The sequence below is a fragment of the Scyliorhinus canicula genome, chromosome 8 (assembly GCF_902713615.1).
Source record: "Scyliorhinus canicula chromosome 8, sScyCan1.1, whole genome shotgun sequence".
Classification (NCBI taxonomy): domain Eukaryota; kingdom Metazoa; phylum Chordata; class Chondrichthyes; order Carcharhiniformes; family Scyliorhinidae; genus Scyliorhinus; species Scyliorhinus canicula.
Window position 1 is genome coordinate 161563093 of NC_052153.1, and position 17678 is coordinate 161580770.

General features: G+C 44.8%; 2 protein-coding genes across 4 annotated transcripts in view; one reads left to right on the plus strand and one right to left on the minus strand.

Moving 5' to 3' along the window:
- Window positions 1–11056, minus strand: part of cenph (centromere protein H) — a 49813-nt gene extending 38757 nt beyond the window's left edge. The window contains exons 1-2 of one of the 2 annotated variants that reach the window (XM_038805589.1): window positions 10993–11056; window positions 3403–3546 (exon numbers count right to left, since the gene is read on the minus strand). In XM_038805589.1, the coding sequence (XP_038661517.1) occupies window positions 3403–3546; window positions 10993–11027 (179 nt within the window). In that variant the 5' untranslated portion in view covers window positions 11028–11056. Of the gene's footprint in view, window positions 1–3402; window positions 3547–10784; window positions 10911–10992 lie in introns of those variants that run through there. The other variant, XM_038805590.1, reaches the window with a different exon arrangement.
- A 150-nt stretch (window positions 11057–11206) lies between these two features.
- Window positions 11207–17678, plus strand: part of LOC119970645 — a 66214-nt gene continuing 59742 nt past the window's right edge. Inside the window, exon 1 of one of the 2 annotated variants that reach the window (XM_038805592.1) lies at window positions 11207–11435. The gene's annotated coding sequence lies outside the window, so the exon portion shown is untranslated. The remainder of the gene's footprint in view (window positions 11436–17678) is intronic. The other variant, XM_038805591.1, reaches the window with a different exon arrangement.

Genomic DNA, 17678 nt, shown 5'->3' on the forward strand with positions numbered 1-17678 from the left:
GAAGGATATGCGGAAGGTGTTGGAGATTAATAAGGATCTGCGAGGATAAATGGAAGACCTGGAAAACAGATCCAGGCGACAGAATTTGAGGATTGTGGAGCTGCCCGAAGGAGTTGAAGGGCCAAGACCGACTGAATATTTTGCTGCGATGCTGGCGAAACTATTGGGGGAGGGGGAGGATCCCACCCGATATGAACTGGATCGGGCTCATCGGTCGTGGAGGCCTGTACCAAAGGCGAGTGAGCCGCCAAGGGTAGTGACTCTGTGCTTCCGTAGGTACAGTGTGAAGGAGAAGGTCCTGTGCTGGGCTAAGCAGAAGCGGGTGGTGCAGTGGGTTGGTATACGTGTATACCAGGACTTTACGGTGGAGCTGGTGAGGAGGTGGGCTACTTTCAACCGGGTGAAGAGGGCACTGTACATTAGCAAGGTGCAGTGCGGCATTGTATATCCAACGAAGCTGAGGGTGACTTACAAACTCAAGGACTTTTATTTTGGAACTGCGGAGGCAGCGGAGGGGTTTGCGAAGGCAGAAAGACTGTGGCAGAACTGAGAAATTGAGAAATGGCCATGTGCCGACGTAACCTCATGACTGTATTTTCTTTTTTTTTGTTTGTTTGTTTCACTTCGTGCAGGGTATGGGCTAAAGGAGCCGGTGTTGTATATATTTGGACAAGTGAAGTGATGGGACTTTCACTCGAAGTCAGGGCTCTTTGGGGTGTAGGTGGATATGTGGAGTTTGTGTGCTAAAAGGGGATTTTTGGGCTTTCCTAGGGTCGGGCAAGGGGGAAAGGGACCGGGGGGGGGGGGGGGGGGGGGGGCTCTACGCTGGCCGGTCTAAGCCAGACAGTGAACGGGAGTGGAGGTGGGGGGAGGTGCTGCGGCCATCGGAGCCTGCCAGAACAGGGTCAGAGGTGGTCTAGCCGGGGTTGGAAAGTTGGGGGGGGGAGGGGGGGAGGGGGGGGAAGGAACCAAGGTTGAGGAAAGGGGTTTTACAAGAGGCAGTGGACGGGAGGAGTGGGGGGGGGGGGGGGTTTAACAACTCTTGGGTATCATGTACGGCACTCTTTCAGAGGTTGGAGGGCGTTTGAGTGTGTGTGTGTGTGTGTGTGTGTGTGTGTGTGTGTGTGTGTGGGGGGGGGGGGTGGGGGGGGGTGGGGGGGGTGGGGGGAGAGTGGACTCTATGGTGACCATGGGCGGTCCCGGACTCCTTTTTCTTTTTCTCCTTTGTTTTTTGTTTCCACCGTGGGAGGGTTTGTTTTATTGGATGCATATCTTGACAGATGGGCCGTTGTTTGGGGTAGTGGGAGGATGGGATCGTTGTTATTGTTAAGGGGATTGATTTTGTATTTGTTACTGTTTACTGTCTGTGGGTGGGGTGTAAATTTTGAAGGAAAATGTCAAAATGGAGAATAAAAACATTTATTTTTTAAAAAGATCCACCCAAAGGCAGGTAAATCTGAATTTTTCAACCTCTAATCTAAAGAAGTATGCCATGGTAAAGCAAAATTACATGAAACAAAGGGGAAATAGATGCAGACAATGTCACGACGGAAATCTGCTTTCTTGGCCAAGTCTTCGGATTCTGGCTTCTTCAGATATGTGGAGTGGTTGTCCATCAAACTGCTTGCTCATGGCATTAGATTATCAGGGGAACAGAAGCCCATCCCCAATTTACAGCACTTGCTGCGTATTCTAAGTGTTCAGTCACACACTGAAAGGTTTTGGGACATTTAAACAGCTTTTCAGCATGTTAGTGAATGGGTGAATGTATGAGTGAATGAATGTGTGTGTAGGTGTGTAAGTGGGTAGGGTGGGTGAGGTGAGCAGATGAATTGGGGACGGTTAGGTTGGGAAGGGTTATCAGATCATGTTGGGGGAAAGAAAAATTGGGTGATGGGGATGGCCAGGTTGGATCAGGACGTGGAATGAGGGGGAACAAAGGACAAGTTGGGTGTGTCAGTTGTATGGTTACCCATGAGTTAAGGCTAGAAATTTTCAGTCTGACACTTCCTGAATAACTATTCAGATAAGTACATCAGAATTGTCCAAAGTCTCCGACTCGAACTAAGATTTTATCAGAGGGTCCTGAAGGGCAAAGGGAAATGCCTGTTGGAAGTTCAAACTTCTTCGGCAATTCCCACAGAATCATTGCATCAGGGTCCTGATGCACATCTTTGGGGAACATCCAGTATCTGATGATCTGGGCTAACATATTTCATGGAAAGAAATGTCCTCAGAATTTCCCCACTCCACCTTAGACATGATGTTGTTATCCTACTTCTGTGTCTGAATAAGAGTTCTTGAGAAGTGTTAAATATATTTAGACAAATAAGGTTCCTTAATTTAAAAAAAAAAATTTTTATTAAGGCATTTGTATATATACACAATTCTTTAATTTTTTGACATTTAACACAAAGTAGAACTTGTGGAAATATTTTAAAACTAAATATTTTCAGGGACCAATGAAAAGATTTGCTGCGCAGGAATCTTCCCTTTGTGAGAGTTGACTCTCACTGTCCTATATCTACTTATGTAATAGTATCCTCTTGTTATCAGAACTAGATATTTATGCCCTTTAGCACAGATGCTCTTCAATGTTGAAGACAGCTCGTGAACACTTGGTGTGACAAGGCCAGACATAAATCATTATATTAGTTTAATTTAAAGCTGATAGGATTTGTATGGCCAAATTTATAATGGAAACCACCAGTGTAAATTTGGCATGCTATAATTATGGTATCCTGCGACTATACAGAATCCCCTATAAAAATAGCCAAATGATATTTAGATAGAAGTGTCTGGAAAATGCATCTTGATACAATAAAATAAGCTATTAGTATACAACAATGAATACAGTTTCTACTGGTAGGAGTATCAACAGCCAGAACAAGTGTTTCAACTGGTTTAACGTAATTAGCAAACGATCCAAAAGGGAGATGAAATGCTTTCTTTAAAAACTGAGCAAGTTATGATAATCTAAGCTAAGGGATGGTAGTAGCAGATTCAATACAAATTTTCAAAATGGAACTGGATATGTAATTTAAGGAGTAAAATTTGTAGTGCTCTGGGGAAAGAGCAGGGGAGTGGGATGAATCGGATAGCTACAACATTTCTAGAGCAAGCACAAGATAATGACCTAATGATCTTCTATGCAATATGATTCCACAAATACGAGCCACTGAAAATTCAGATGAAGCACTTAATTTGGAATCCACCAGGGAAAAGGAAATCCCAAAATGTAACTTCTAACTGAAACATTTTCAAAAGTAAATCTCTTCCTGATTTAACACTTTCATTATTACCATTCCAAATACTTCATAAACATTTTCACTGACATTTTTATTGTGATAATGTGACATAGAAATCTACCATATTTAAATCAATGTACAACCCATTACTCACCACATGAGGTGCAGAATGGAATCCATTGCCACTGGATTTTCTTGGCCAACTGCTGGTGTTATGTGGAAGTTATCAAGTGCCAGCTGTCCAAGCTTCATGCAGGAATTACCAAGCTCCTGAAGAATGTGTATATTTGCTTCATAACTAATATACAGAGAACAAGTATCACAGATGGAAAACAGAGAATATGCAACAACTGAAAATACAGATTTTAAGAATTGCAGAGTAGATCACAGCCATAGACTCAGTAGAAGCTGAATATTTCCCCAATGGGAGTTGATGCCAACACCGGATACAGGAAATAGAACATGTATGTTTAGAAGTGTAGGCTGGCTATCAGATTGGATAGATGCCAGTGGGGATCAGATACTCCCCAATAGAAAAAACAGAAAAAGGAAGGAGGCTTTGTATTTGAAGACATTGATTCATGCTCTGGTTTCTCTGATATTTTTGTCTGTGTACTCAGTGATAGCACACTCAAATGCAGGTTCGACCCATAATCCAGGACTTTAATGCTGAATGTAGGCTACCATTTCAGTGTCTTGTTAAATGTGACACTGTCAGGGCTGCCACCTTCCAGATAAGATGTTACGGTTAAGGGCAGCACGGTGGCCTAGTGGTTAGCACTGCTGTCTCACGGCACCGAGGTCCCAGGTTCGAGGTCAGGGTCACTGTCCATGTGGAGTTTATACATTCTCCCCATGTTTGCGTGGACTTCACCCCCACAACCCAAAGATGTGCAGGTTAGGTGGATTGGCCATGCTAAATTGCTGCTTAATTGGAACAAATGAATTGGGCACTCTAAATTTAAAAGATTAAGTTAAGATTAGTTCTGTGGGCTTGGTAAAGAATTCCATGATACTATTCAAAGAGCAAGAAAGAACCTCCATTCAAATGGTGTCTTTCATGGCTTTAGAATGTCCTATTGAGAGGTTTACAGTCAATGAACAGCAAATACTTTTATCTCCATCTTGTGTGCAGTAAAATGTCTCAATGAAGAGTAATGCACCAAAGTTGACTATTTTTGGAAGCTATAGTCACTGCTGTATGTAATTTGCATGCAGCAAGTTGCTGACAGACATCAGAGATTATGATCAGAGAATCTGCTTGTGATGTTTGTTGAGGGATACATATTGGTCAGGTCACTGAAGAGAACTCCTGTTCATCTTTAAGACAGCGTCATGGAATATTTTACAAACACGTGTCCAAGCCTCATTTGAAAGAAAAGCACCTCCTACAATGCAGCACTATCAAAATTGTGTCAGCTCAGGCTTCTGAAGCGGAACTGAACCCACAATGGGAACAATAAAAAGAAGAAAATATCGCGGAGCTCATGATCGAGAGGTCTGGACTGATGCATCAGAAACAATGGAAGCTGGACAAATTTACAGCCCATGTCCCAAACTCCGCCATCTCACCAGCAGGACAGGCCCACCAGAGGATGTGGCACAGTGGTGTACGGTCAGGTTGTAGTAACCCTGGGAGTCCTCAACATTGACTTTGGTCCCCATGAAATCTCATGGACTCTGGTCAAATGAGGGCAAGAAAATCTCCTAAATACCACCTAATACCCTTCCTCACCTGATGAATCATTAATTCACCATGTTGAACACCACTTGGAAGAAGCATTGATAGTTGCAAAGGCACAGAATGTCCTCTGGTTGGGGACCTCAATATCCATCAAGAGTGATTCAATACACTACTACTGACCAAGTCCTAGGGGCAGCACAGTGGTGCAGTGATTAGCACTGCTGCCTCACAGCGCCGAGGATCTGGGTTCGATCCCGGCCCTGGGTCACTGTCAGTGGGGAGTTTGCATATTCTCCCCGTGTCTGCGTGGGTCTCACCCCCACAACCCAAAAAGATGTGGATAGGTGGGCTGCCCATTAATTAGAAATTAATTGTCCCTTAATTGAAAAAAAAAATTGGGTACTCCAGGTTTATTGAAAGAAAACTACTGACCAAGTCCTAAAGGACATATCTGTCAGACTGGAAAATATTGGAAATACTCAGCAGGTCAGACTTAAAATATTAACTCTGTTTTACTCTCCACAGTTGCTGCTTGACCCTGAGTACGTCTGGCATATTTGTTTTTATTCATTTCCAGCATCTTCAGTATTTTGATTCTGCCAGACCAGGCCTGCATGGGTGAAGAGGGAGCCAACAGGAGTGAAGATCTTACTTTTTCTTTTGTTTCCTTGATTGTCCTCATGTTCTAACCAATATCTGTTGCATCTGTCAATGACAGAACTGGGAGGAGGGCCTACTGCACAGTCCTTGTGGAGACACGTCTTCAAATTGAGGATACCACTGCCAAAATGCTAAATGGGATGAATTCAGAACAGATCAAGCAACTCACAACTGGCCATCCGTGACACACTGGGCCAACAGCAACAAAATTGTATTAATCACAATCTGTTACCCAATGGCCCAAACTCCCTACCCAGGTTACACATTCAATCCTTCTATCAAAGGAAGATGGTTGTGTTTGTTGGGAGAAAATGATCTCAATCCCACAATACTGCAGGGGTTCCTCGGCATGGTGTCCTGGGCACAACCATCTTCAGGTTCAATGGCATTCCTTCCATCATAATGTCAGAGTGGGGATGTTTGCAATATTCAATATCATTTGAAAATGCTCAGATACTGAAGCAGTCCATTTCAGAATGCAGCAAGACCTAGACAATATTCGGGCTTGGTTGATAAATGGCAAGTAACATTTGTGCCACACAAGTGACAGACAATGACCATCTCAAACAAGAAAGAATACAATGATTTCCCCTTGACACTCAACTGCATTACTATCACTGAATCCCCTACCACATGCTGGGGGGTACGATTGACCAGATACTTAATTGGACCAGTGATCTAAATACTGTGGTTAGAAGACCAGGTTAGACGCTAGGAATTATGCAGTGAGTATCTCGCCTCCAAACTCCCCAAAGCCTGTTCACCATCCACATGGCACAAGTCAGGAATGTGATGGAATACTTTCCACATTCCTGGATCAGTGCAGCTGCAACAACACTAGTAGCTCATCACAAGGATACACTAGCCTGTTGATCAGCACCATATCTAATACCTTATACATTCAATCCTTCCACCACTGGCAGTGTCGGCAGGGTGTACCATCGATAAGATGCACTGCTACAATTCAGCAAGCCTCCTCTGTGCGTCTTCCAAGCTTGCGACCTCTAACAATCTAGAAGGACAAGACATTTAATACATGGGAACCCCCCCCCCCCACCATCTGCAAGTTTCCCTCCAAGCAGACACCATTCTGACTCAGATACACATCACCATTCCTTCACTGGTGCCTGTCAGAACCTGCAACTTTCATCCTAACAGCATTGTGGATGCACCTACAACATATTTACTGCAGCAGTTGAATGCAGCTTACCATCACCTTCTCAAGAACAGTTAGAAATGGGCAACAAATGCTGACATTGCCAATGACATCCACATCTCTTGGACAAACAAAGACAATTTCCATTGCAGAGGCCATCACAGCCATGGTGGACATTGAAAGAAGGAAATTTATTCTTTAATTAACAACCACCACAAACAGATTATTTAGTCATTCTTCTCATTGCTGATTGAGGTGACTTGATGTTTGTAAATTGGCTGTTGTATCTCCCTGGTTCACAATTAACATGAAGTTGGAATTAAAAGTTAATGCAACCTCATTCAAGTTTAGAAGTTTTCTCCTGCCAACATTCTATTTTCAAATTACAAAGTTGGGCAGCTTTACAAAATGTATTTAAAGAAAAATATATAGCAGAGAGTTTCAATTGTTCAGTGTGCAATCATACCATTGCATACATTATTGGACTATACAGGTCCTAATTCCATCATCCAAGTTTAGCCAACCTTAAACAGAAGATGGAAATTTGAAAAAAGAAGACAAAATACTGGGTACTCTCTGGAAGTCATAGATTTCATAGGTTTCATAGAAATGTCACCATCTGTGCGGACAAGGGGTTAATACATAAACATTTGCTTGAAAAATAACGAGTTCACAGCAGCCACTGTTAGTTCATTAAATATCCAGCAATTTTGAAGAAATATTCCAGTTCAATTTTTCCACAAATCGCTGGGTGATTTGCACCACTGCTGTTAATTACATGCATTTGCAGCACAGAAACAGACCACTCAGCCCAACTGGTAGATCCACATGGCTATTTTGCACGAGCCTCCTCCACACAGTTGCGTCTAACCTTATTAGAATTTCCTTCAATCTTTCTCCTATGTACTTATCAAGCTTCCCTTTAAGTGCATCTATCCTATGCACCTTAACAACTCCATGATGTGATAAGTTCCACATTTTAACCACTGTATGGTTATTGACGTTATTCGGAATTCCTTATTGAATTTGTTTTTTCAAATATTTTTTATTCTCGTTTTTCACATTTTTTCCCACCAACAATAAATAATAATCAGTAACAAATATGTCAATCCCCATAACAACAACAGCGATCCCATCCTCCCACCAAACCCCAAACATTAGCCCTAATGTTCACATTAACAAATGACAAAAAGGATTCAGGAATCATCCATAGTCACCATTAACACACACCACACCCCTCCCCCAACACTCCCACCCACCCACCCCACCTTCCCCCCCAACCACCCCACCTTCCCCCCAACCCTCCCACCTTCCCCCCAACCCTCCCTCCCAACCCTCCCACCCACCCCCCTTCCCCCCAACCCTCCCACCCACCCCCCTTCCCCCACCCACCCCCCTTCCCCCACCCACCCCCCTTCCCCCCCCCAACCCTCCCACCCAACCCTCCCACCCACCCCCCCTTCCCCCCCCCAACCCCCCTTCCCCCCCCCACCCCCCCTTCCCCCCCCCAACCCTCCCCCCCAACCCCTTCCCCCCACAACTAATGTTCAATGTTATCCAGTTCTTGAAAGTGCATAATGAATAATGCCCATGAATTGTAGGACCCCTCCATCCTTCCCCTCAGTTCAAACTTAACCTTCTCAAGAGTCAAGAATTCCAAAAGGTTCCCCTGCCACGCCAGGGCACAGGGTGGACAGGTTGCTCTCCAACCCATCAGAATCCGCCTTTGGGCAATCAACGAGGCAAAGGCTACAACATCTGCCTCCGCACCTGTTTCCAACCCTGGCTGGTCTGACACCCCGAATATGGCCTCCCGGGGGCCCTGGTCCAGTTTCACGTGCACCACTTTAGAAATTACCCCAAAAACCTCCTTCCAGTAATCCTCTAGCTTTGGACAGGACCAAAGCATATGAACGTGATTAGTGCCGCCCCCCCCCCCCCCCCCCCCAACCCCGCAACGTTCGCACACATCTTCTACTCCTTCAAAGAATCGGCTCATCCTCACCCGCGTGAGGTATGCCCTGTATACCACCTTCAGCTGTATCAGCCCCAACCTCGCCACGCAGTGGAGGCATTCACTCTGCAGTCATAACTTAGCAGTTCAAGAACCATTCAATTTTTTCTCCACCTTGTCCAGTATCTTTATATTCTTCTGTAAAGTGGCGGCCAGAACTATACACAACTCTTAAGTGTGGTTAAGCCTTGACAAAAAAATAAAAAATAATTTATATAACAAGATATTACTGGATTTACATGTTATATGAAACCATCTCATCACAGGCATTTAGGGCTGGGTTTTTATTATACAACAACTCCATTAACACCATTGAGCTCACCTGATGAAGGAGCAGCACTCCGAAAGCTTGTGGTTTCAAATAAACCTGTTGGACTTAACTTGATGCTGCAAAACTTCTTACTAACTCATTAACATGATTTATAGTCCAGTCATACCACTCACCACTGGAGACACAGAAATGGAACTGAAATTGTGCAGTTTCAGTCCCACAGCTAGTAAATATTTCCTAAAGTTTTAAAACTAAATTGAATTAAATTGCTACAATGCAGGAGGTAATTTGGCCCATCGAGACTGCACCAACCCTCAAAGAGCACCCTACCTAGCCCTATCCCGAGAACCCCATATAACCTACATATCTTTGAACACTAAGGGGCAATTTAACATAGCCAATCCACCTAACCTGCACATTTATGGACTGTGGGAAGAAACCTGAGCACCTGGAGGAAACCCACCCAGACACGGGGAGAAAAGTGTTAACTCCACTTCTGTGTCACTGTCTGTGCGGAGTCTGCACGTCCTCCCAGTGTGTGCGTGGGGTGGGCTTTCTCTGGGTGCTCCGGTTTCCTCCCACAGTCCAAAGATGTGCGGGTTAGGTGGATTGGCCATGCTAAATTGCCCGTAGTGTCCTAAAAAGTAAGGGGGGGGGGGGGGGGGTGTTGGGTTACGGGAATAGGGTGGATACGTGGGTTTGAGTAGGGTGATCATTGCTCGGCACAACATCGAGGGCCGAAGGGCCTGTTCTGTTCTGTACTGTTCTATGTCCACACAGTCATCCAGGTCAGAACTGAACCTGGGTCCTTGGTGCTGTGAAGCAGCAGTGTTAACCACTGAGCCATCGTTATCCTGTTAGTATTTTTGTACAAATCATGTTATCCAATGGTTCTTGTTTGCATCATGCAATGACCAGGTTGACAAAATACACTGATCTTGGTCTTTTCCCATCTAGCAAATCCCTTATCATGATGTTTCTGATCAGAATAATCATGCTCGTTCAGTCTTTGAGGGGTCCAGAATATTTATACATCTCACACAAGTAACCTTCCAGTCAATCAAAACAAAGAGGACAATTAAAAAATTCCAAACAGAACTGCTTATTCTTTCATTTTAATCTCATTGCTCTTTGAATAATTATTTTTAGCTTCCTCTCTATTTATCTTTGTCTAATTGTTCCAGCAGGAGAGTGGACCTAGGTAGGATGATGTTTCAGAGGGTCAATGCAGACTAGATGGGTCAAATGGTCTCCCTCTGTACTGTAGCAATTAATAATAATTATAATACAAATACCGCAATGGAGTTACTGTGAAATGACGTTAGTCGCCACATTCCAACGCCTGTTCAGCTACACGGAGGGAGAATTGAGAATGTACAAATTACCTAACAGCAGGCAGGTCTTACGGGACTTGGGGTAGGAAACCAGAGCACCCGGAGGAAACCCATGCACACACAGGGAAAAAGTGCAGACTCTGCACAGGCAGTGACCCAAGCCAGGAATTGAACCTGGGACCCTGGAGCTGTGAAGGAACAGTGCTAACCACTGTGCTATCATGCTGCTATGTTTACTATGTTTTTTTCACTGGTTATGGAAGTTGCATACAACAAACATTGACAAAATACAAACTACACCATCGTCAATTCACATATGCAGAACAAATAATTTGAAGAGTGTAGTGAAATGTGAAGGGTGGCTCGCTCGCCGGCTCGTTGTGAGAGAAACACCAATCCAATAATTTTTGTGCCCACCAGAACTCCGAGTACTGTGGAAGAGTCCACCCCCCTCGCCCATACAATATCCCAGCTCACAGGGCCTGGTCCTAGAGGACCACATCTAACCCCAACTCGCAACAGCGAAAGTCCAACTGAAACATTGCTTCAGGAGTTTCCCGGCGGTTACGATGTGACTATAACGGACAATTCTCGCGCGCGTTAATGAGGCGGACTGCTCCCTTACTCCATACTCTGACCCCCTCGCGCTGCCGCCTCCATCTTCAAGCCGCCCCGCCCCCACACACAGTTCAAACGTTGCCCGCCGTTGGCCCTCGCCCCGCCCATTCACTGCGCCAATTGGTCTATTCAGCGCGAGGGAAGAAAGGAGCGGGGCATAAGGCGGTTCCGGCCTCCAATTGGGTTCCAGACACGTCATTCACAACCGTCCCCGCCCCTCCAACCAATCGACTGCAGTTGTCATCGAGGTGGTCATTACTCGCTCGGCTAGTTGTGTCTGAGCGGCCGGCTCAAGTTCAATTTGAAGCGGGAGCGGTTGGGGTGGAATGGCTGCTCCGGGTGTAAAGTCGAGGCCCCGGGGGACAGGATAAAGCTCTGTACGCCCTTCATATTGACTGCAACATGAGCTAATGACAGGGAGGCGACCCATCCAGCAGCGCGCAAAGCGAGGTATGGGCGGTTCGGGCAGGGGCCTCTCTGAATTTAGAAGCAGGTTTGCAGACAGGAGCCACTGGCGGAGGAGACTTTTATAACCGGCCATCGGGAATGAAAACGGAGAATACTGGAAATAGGCGCTAGCATCTGTAAATGGGAAGAGTGGTGAAGAACTGAAAACTATGCATTAAAACGGTTGCAGAAACATGAGTAATATTCTAACATCACTATGCCCAACAAATGACAAAACGTTTGCTTGTTTGTCAGTCTTCAGTTTTAATGAAATGTGAATCCCTCTTTTCACCTTGTGTTTCTTAGTTTCTGAAAGGCAGTGGTAGCATGCATGCCAGCCGATAGTTGTAAACAATGTCATCTTGTTGGAAACTCACCAGAAAGACCACCTTCCTTTTCAATACCTGTCCCAGTGGTCAGAGTGGAAACCAAATCAAAAACAAATTAATTTATGGAATGGGGGTTGTTGCTCGCTAGGCCAGCATTTACCGCCCATCCTGAGTTGCCCTTGAGAAAGTGGTGGTTATCTGGTACACCCAGCATGCTGGGAGGGAGTTCCAGTATTTTAGTCCACAGTGAAGGAATGAAGTTCCCAGGTATCTGTTGTCCTTCTGGACCAGGGATTTTAAAAGTGCTGGTGGCTGTTGAGAAGGTGGTGGACTGATCTGTCGTGGTGGTCCCGATCGTGGGTGAAGTGCCACTGGCCGCTACCAACATTTTTATTGATAATGGCGGGTGCTGCTGCCTTTTAAATAAGAAGGAAATGAAATGAAAATCACTTATTGTCACAAGTAGGCTTCAAATGAAGTTACTGTGAAAAGCCCCTAGTCGCCACATTCCGGCACCTGTTTGGGGCGGCTGGTACGGGAGTTGAACTGTGCTGCTGGCCTGCCTTCGTCTGCTTTCAAAGCCAGCGATTTAGCCCTGTGCTAAACCAGCCCCACTTAATTTCATTTCATGTGCAAGGTGAGTGGTCTGACCATGCTAAATTGCCCCTTAATTGGAAAAAACATTTTAAAAAGAAGTAAATGAGGCTGTATGCAGTCTTTCGGCCAGAATTGGCAGCTGTGAGCAGGTCAATGAACCCGGCATGTGCACTTGACTTCAAGCGCCCTGTATGTGTGTGCTTTTGGTGCCAAATCACAAAGGTGAGCTTCTTCCATTTTCTAGCCGCTGGCAAGCAAGGCAAGAGGACAGTGAAGATGGATTATTTTATTACAAGTAAAAGATGACCAGAGACACAAATGGGTGGTGTATCTATTGACCAGGATTTCACAACTGAATCTGCTGGAGAGAGCTGCACGGGAGAGTCCAGGGCTGGATAGAACAGTGATAGTGTTTAGCTCTGTACAGATCTTCAGGGCCTCTGGTTAACAGCTGACAAAAGAAAAAAGTGAGCGTTTGGAAAGCGGGCACAGGATCAGTCCAAGTCAGCATGGATTCACTAAAGGGAAATCACGCTTGACAAATCTTCTGGACTTTTTTGAGGATGTAACCAGTAGAGTGGACAAGGGGGAACCAGTGGATGTTGTGTATCTGGGCTTTCAAAAGGCTTTTGACAATATCCCACAAAAGAGATTAGTGAGCAAAATTAAAGCTCATGGTATTGGGGGTAATGTATTGATGTGGATAGAGAACTGGTTGGCAGACAGGAAGGAGAGAGTGGGATTAAATGAGTCCTTTTCAGAATGGCAGGCAGTGACTAGTGGGGTACCACAGGGTTCAGTGCTGGGACCCCAGCTGTTCCAAATATACATTAATTCTTTTTTTCTTTATAAATTTAGAGTACCCAATTTTTTTTTTTCCAATTAAGGGGCGATTTAGCCAATCCACCTAACCATATTTTTGGGTTCGCAGACACGGGGAGAATGTGCAAAGTCCACACTGACAGTGACCCAGGGCCGGGTTTCGAACTCGGGTCCTCAGTGCTGTAGTCCCAGTGCTAACCACTGTGCCGTGTGCCACCCTTCCCAGTATATATTCATGATTTAGGGCAGCACGGTGGCGCAGTGGGTTGGCCCTCCTGCCTCGCAGCACCGAGGTCCCAGGTTTGATCCCAGCTCTGTCCGTGTGGTGTTTGCACATGTTCCCCGTGTTTGCGTGGGTTTCGCCCCCACGGCCCAGGGATGTGCAGGCAGGTGGATTGGCCACACTGGATTGCCCCTTAATTGGAAGGGATGAATTGGGTACTCTAAAAATAATAAAAATAAAAATATATTCATGATTTGGACGAAGGAATTGCATGCTTTATCTCCAAATGTGCAGATGACACTAAGCTGGGTGGCAGTGCATTCTGTGAGGAGGATGCAAAGCGGTTGCAGGGTGACTTGGACAAGCTGGCTGAATGGGCAAATACTTGGTAAATGCAATATAATGTGGATAAATGTACGGTTATCCACTTTGGTGGCAAAATTATGAGTTTGTCAGTGTTCAATGCAAATAAGGATGCAAATCCTTTGTGCTGTTATATGCAGGGACATATTCCCACAGAAGAGAAGTTTCAGATTTTAAAAGAGAAGCGGGTGAAAAAGTTATTTTTGAGGTTGAGATCCCAAAGTCCGTTATTAACTTATTCCAAATGAAAAGTACCTGACCTGTGATAGCACATTAGAAACAGGCCATAAACCAATGAGGAACCAAAGCTTAAAGTGGGATTATAAACTGAGAGAATCCTGTAAAAGAGGTTGCAAAGGGATAGAGGATAGTTGTGATTGGACCTCAAGTAGTCAATGGAGTATAATGGGGGGAAGAAGTATATACTTTGATGGGAAGAAAAAAAAAGCAAGAGTTTTTTTTTTCCCCCAGAGTGGGAAACCAATAAAAATGTAGGTATGCAGAGGGCAGCACGGTGTACAGATGTACAGGGTAGGTGGATTGGCCAGTTAAATTGCCCCTTAATTGGAAAAAATGAATTGGGTACTCTAAATTTATGGGGGAAAATGTAGATTTTTAGAAGATTTTGGTTGTTCTCATGCCCAAATCAAACAAAGTTAACATATAGATACAGAAAGCATTGGAAAGGCAACTGGTATATTGGCCTTTATTGCAAGGCTGATGGATTATATGTGTACGGTAATCTTACTACATATGGATCGTTTTATTCTTAAAGGAGGTGCAACAAAGGTTCACTAGATTGATTCCTGGGATGAGGGGGTTGTCCTTTTGAGAGATTTTGTCACCTACTCTTGTGTTGCTTTCTTCTCTTATTGCCTGTGTAGGAATTCGAGAGATTTTTTTTTCTAGATGAGACCATGGTTTGAGAGTTGTTTTGTGTAGGTCTCAAAGAACCAAGTTGCTAAAAGGCAATCCTTAAAAAAATACTTATGACATTGTCACAATTTTGAAATAAAGATGAGTTTGTTTCATGTGATAATGAGTTTTACATAATTTGTAAAGTTTTATACTGGCCGGTTGCGGTTGTTTGCACAGGGCAGAGAAAATCAAGGGAAGATTTAACAGAGGGAGTTCAAAGTTATCAAAAGTTTTTATTTTGTGTTATGAAGGGCCATCCCATGGATGTAAGAAACTATTTCCAGAGGGGAGCGGGGGAATTGTTTAATGCACTGAGTTATATCTGAAATGCACTGCCCAAGGGTTGTTGAAGCAGATTCAATAGAATCTTTCAAACAGGAATTTCAGAGATACTTGAAAAGGACATTTTGCAGTGTTTTTAAGCAGGGGTGCAACAAATTGGATATCTCTTTCCAAGAGTACAGCATGGGTCAAATGACCACATTCTATACTGTACGTCTACTGCTTATTCTTCAATGTGAGTAGTGTAGCAAGTATATGCAAATTAACCCATATGCATCAGCACATCAACAGTGGCCAACTTATTTGGTGCAAAACTAAGCTAGCAATATGGGAACAAAGAAAAGTACAGCACAGGAACAGGCCCTTCGGCCCTCCAAGCCTGCGCCGACCATGCTGCCCGCCTAAACTAAAATCTTCTACACTTCTGGGGTCTGTACCCCTCTATTCCCATCCTATTCATGTATTTGTCAAGATGCCCCTTATACGTCACTATCATCCCTGCTTCCACCACCTCCTCCGGCAGCGCGTTCCAGGCACCCACTACTCTCTCGTACATCTCCTCTAAACCTTGCCCCTCTCACCTTAAACTAATGCCCCCTAGTAATTGACCCCTCTACCCTGGGAAATAGCCTCTGATTATCCACTCTGTCTATGCCCCTCATAATTTTGTAGACTTCTATCAGGTCACCCCTCAACCTCCGTTGTTCCAGTGAGAACAAACCGAGTTTATTCAATCTCTCCTCATAGCTAATGCCCTCCATACCAGGCAACATCCTAGTAAATCTCTTCTGCACCCTCTCTAAAGCCTCCACATCCTTCTGGTAGTGTGGCGACCAGAATTGAACACTATACTCCAATGTGGCCGAACTAAGGTTCTATACAGCTTCAACATGACTTGCCAATTCTTATACTCAATGCCCCGGCCAATGAAGGCAAGCATGCCGTATGCCTTCTTGACTACCTTCTCCACCTGTGTTGCCCCTTTCAGTGACCTGTGGACCTGTACACCAAGACCTCTCTGACTGTCTATACTCTTGACTGTTCTACCATTCACTGTACATTCCTTACCTGCATTAGACCTTCCAAAATGCATTACCTCACATTTGTCTGAATTAAACTCCATCTGCCATCTCGCCGCCCAAGTCTCCAAACGATCTAAGTCCTGCTGTATCCTCTTGACAGTCCTCATCGCTATCCACCAACCTTTGTGTCGTCTGCAAACTTACTAATCAGACCAGTTACAATTTCCTCCAAATCATTTATATATACTACGAACAGCAAAGGTCCCAGCACTGATCCCTGCGGAACATCACTAGTCACAGCCCTCCAATCAGAAAAGCACCCTTCCATTGCTACTCTCTGCCTTCTATGACCATGCCAATTCTGTATCCATCTTGCCAGCTCACCCCTGATCCCGTGTGACTTCACCTTTTGTACCAGTCTGCCATGAGGGACCTTGTCAAAGGCCTTACTGAAGTCCATATAGACAACATCCACTGCCGTACCTGCATCAATCGTCTTTGTGACCTCTTCGAAAAATTCGATCAAGGTAGTGAGACACGACCTCCCCTTCACAAAGCCGTGCTGCATCTCGCTAATACGTCTATTTGCTTCCAAATAGGAGTAGGTCCTGTCTCGAAGAATTCTCTCCAGTAACTTCCCTACCACTGACGTAAGGCCTGTATTTCCCTGGATTATCCTTGCTACCCTTCTTAAACAAAGGAACAACATTGGCTATTCTCCAGTCCTCCGGGACATCACCTGAAGACAAGTGAGGATCCAAAGATTTCTGTGAAGGCCTCAGCAATTTCCTCTCTAGCCTCCTTCAGTATTCTGGGGTAGATCCCATCAGGCCCTGGGGACTTATCTACCTTAATATTTTTCAAAACGCCCAACACTTCATCTTTTTGGATCTCAATGTGACCCAGGCTATCTACACACCCTTCTCCAGACTCAACATCCACCAATTCCTTCTCTTTGGTGAATACTGATGCAAAGTATTAATTTAGTACCTCGCCCATTGCCTCTGGCTCCACACGTAGATTCCCTTGCCTATCCCTCAGTGGGCCAGCCCTTTCCCTGGCTACCCTCTTACTTTTTATGTACGTGTAAAAAGCCTTGGGATTTTCCTTAACCCTATTTGCCAATTACTTTTCGTGATCCCTTTTAGCCTTCCTGACTCCTTGCTAAAGTTCCTTCCTACTTTCCTTATATTACACAGGCTTTGTCTGTTCCCAGCCTTCTAGCCCTGACAAATGCCTCCTTTTTCTTTTTGACGAGGCCTACAATATCCCTCGTTATCCAAGGTTCCTGAAATTTGCCGTATTTATCCTTCTTCCGCACAGGAGCATGCGGATCCTGAATTCCTTTCAACTGACATTTGAAAGCCTCCCAAATGTCAGGTGTTGATTTCCCCTCAAACATCCGCCCCCAATCTCGGTTCTTCAGTTCCCGCCTAATATTGTTATAATTAGCCTTCTGCCAACTTAGCACATTCACCCTAGGACCACTCTCATCCTTGTCCACCAGCACTTTAAAACTTGCTGGATTGTGGTCACTGTTCCCGCAATGCTCCCCTACTGAAACTTCTACCACCTGGCCGGGCTCATTCCTCAATACCAGGTCCAGTACAGCCCCTTCCCTAGTTGGACTATCTACATATTGTTTTAAGAAGCCCTCCTGGATGCTCCTTACAAACTCTGCCCCATCCAA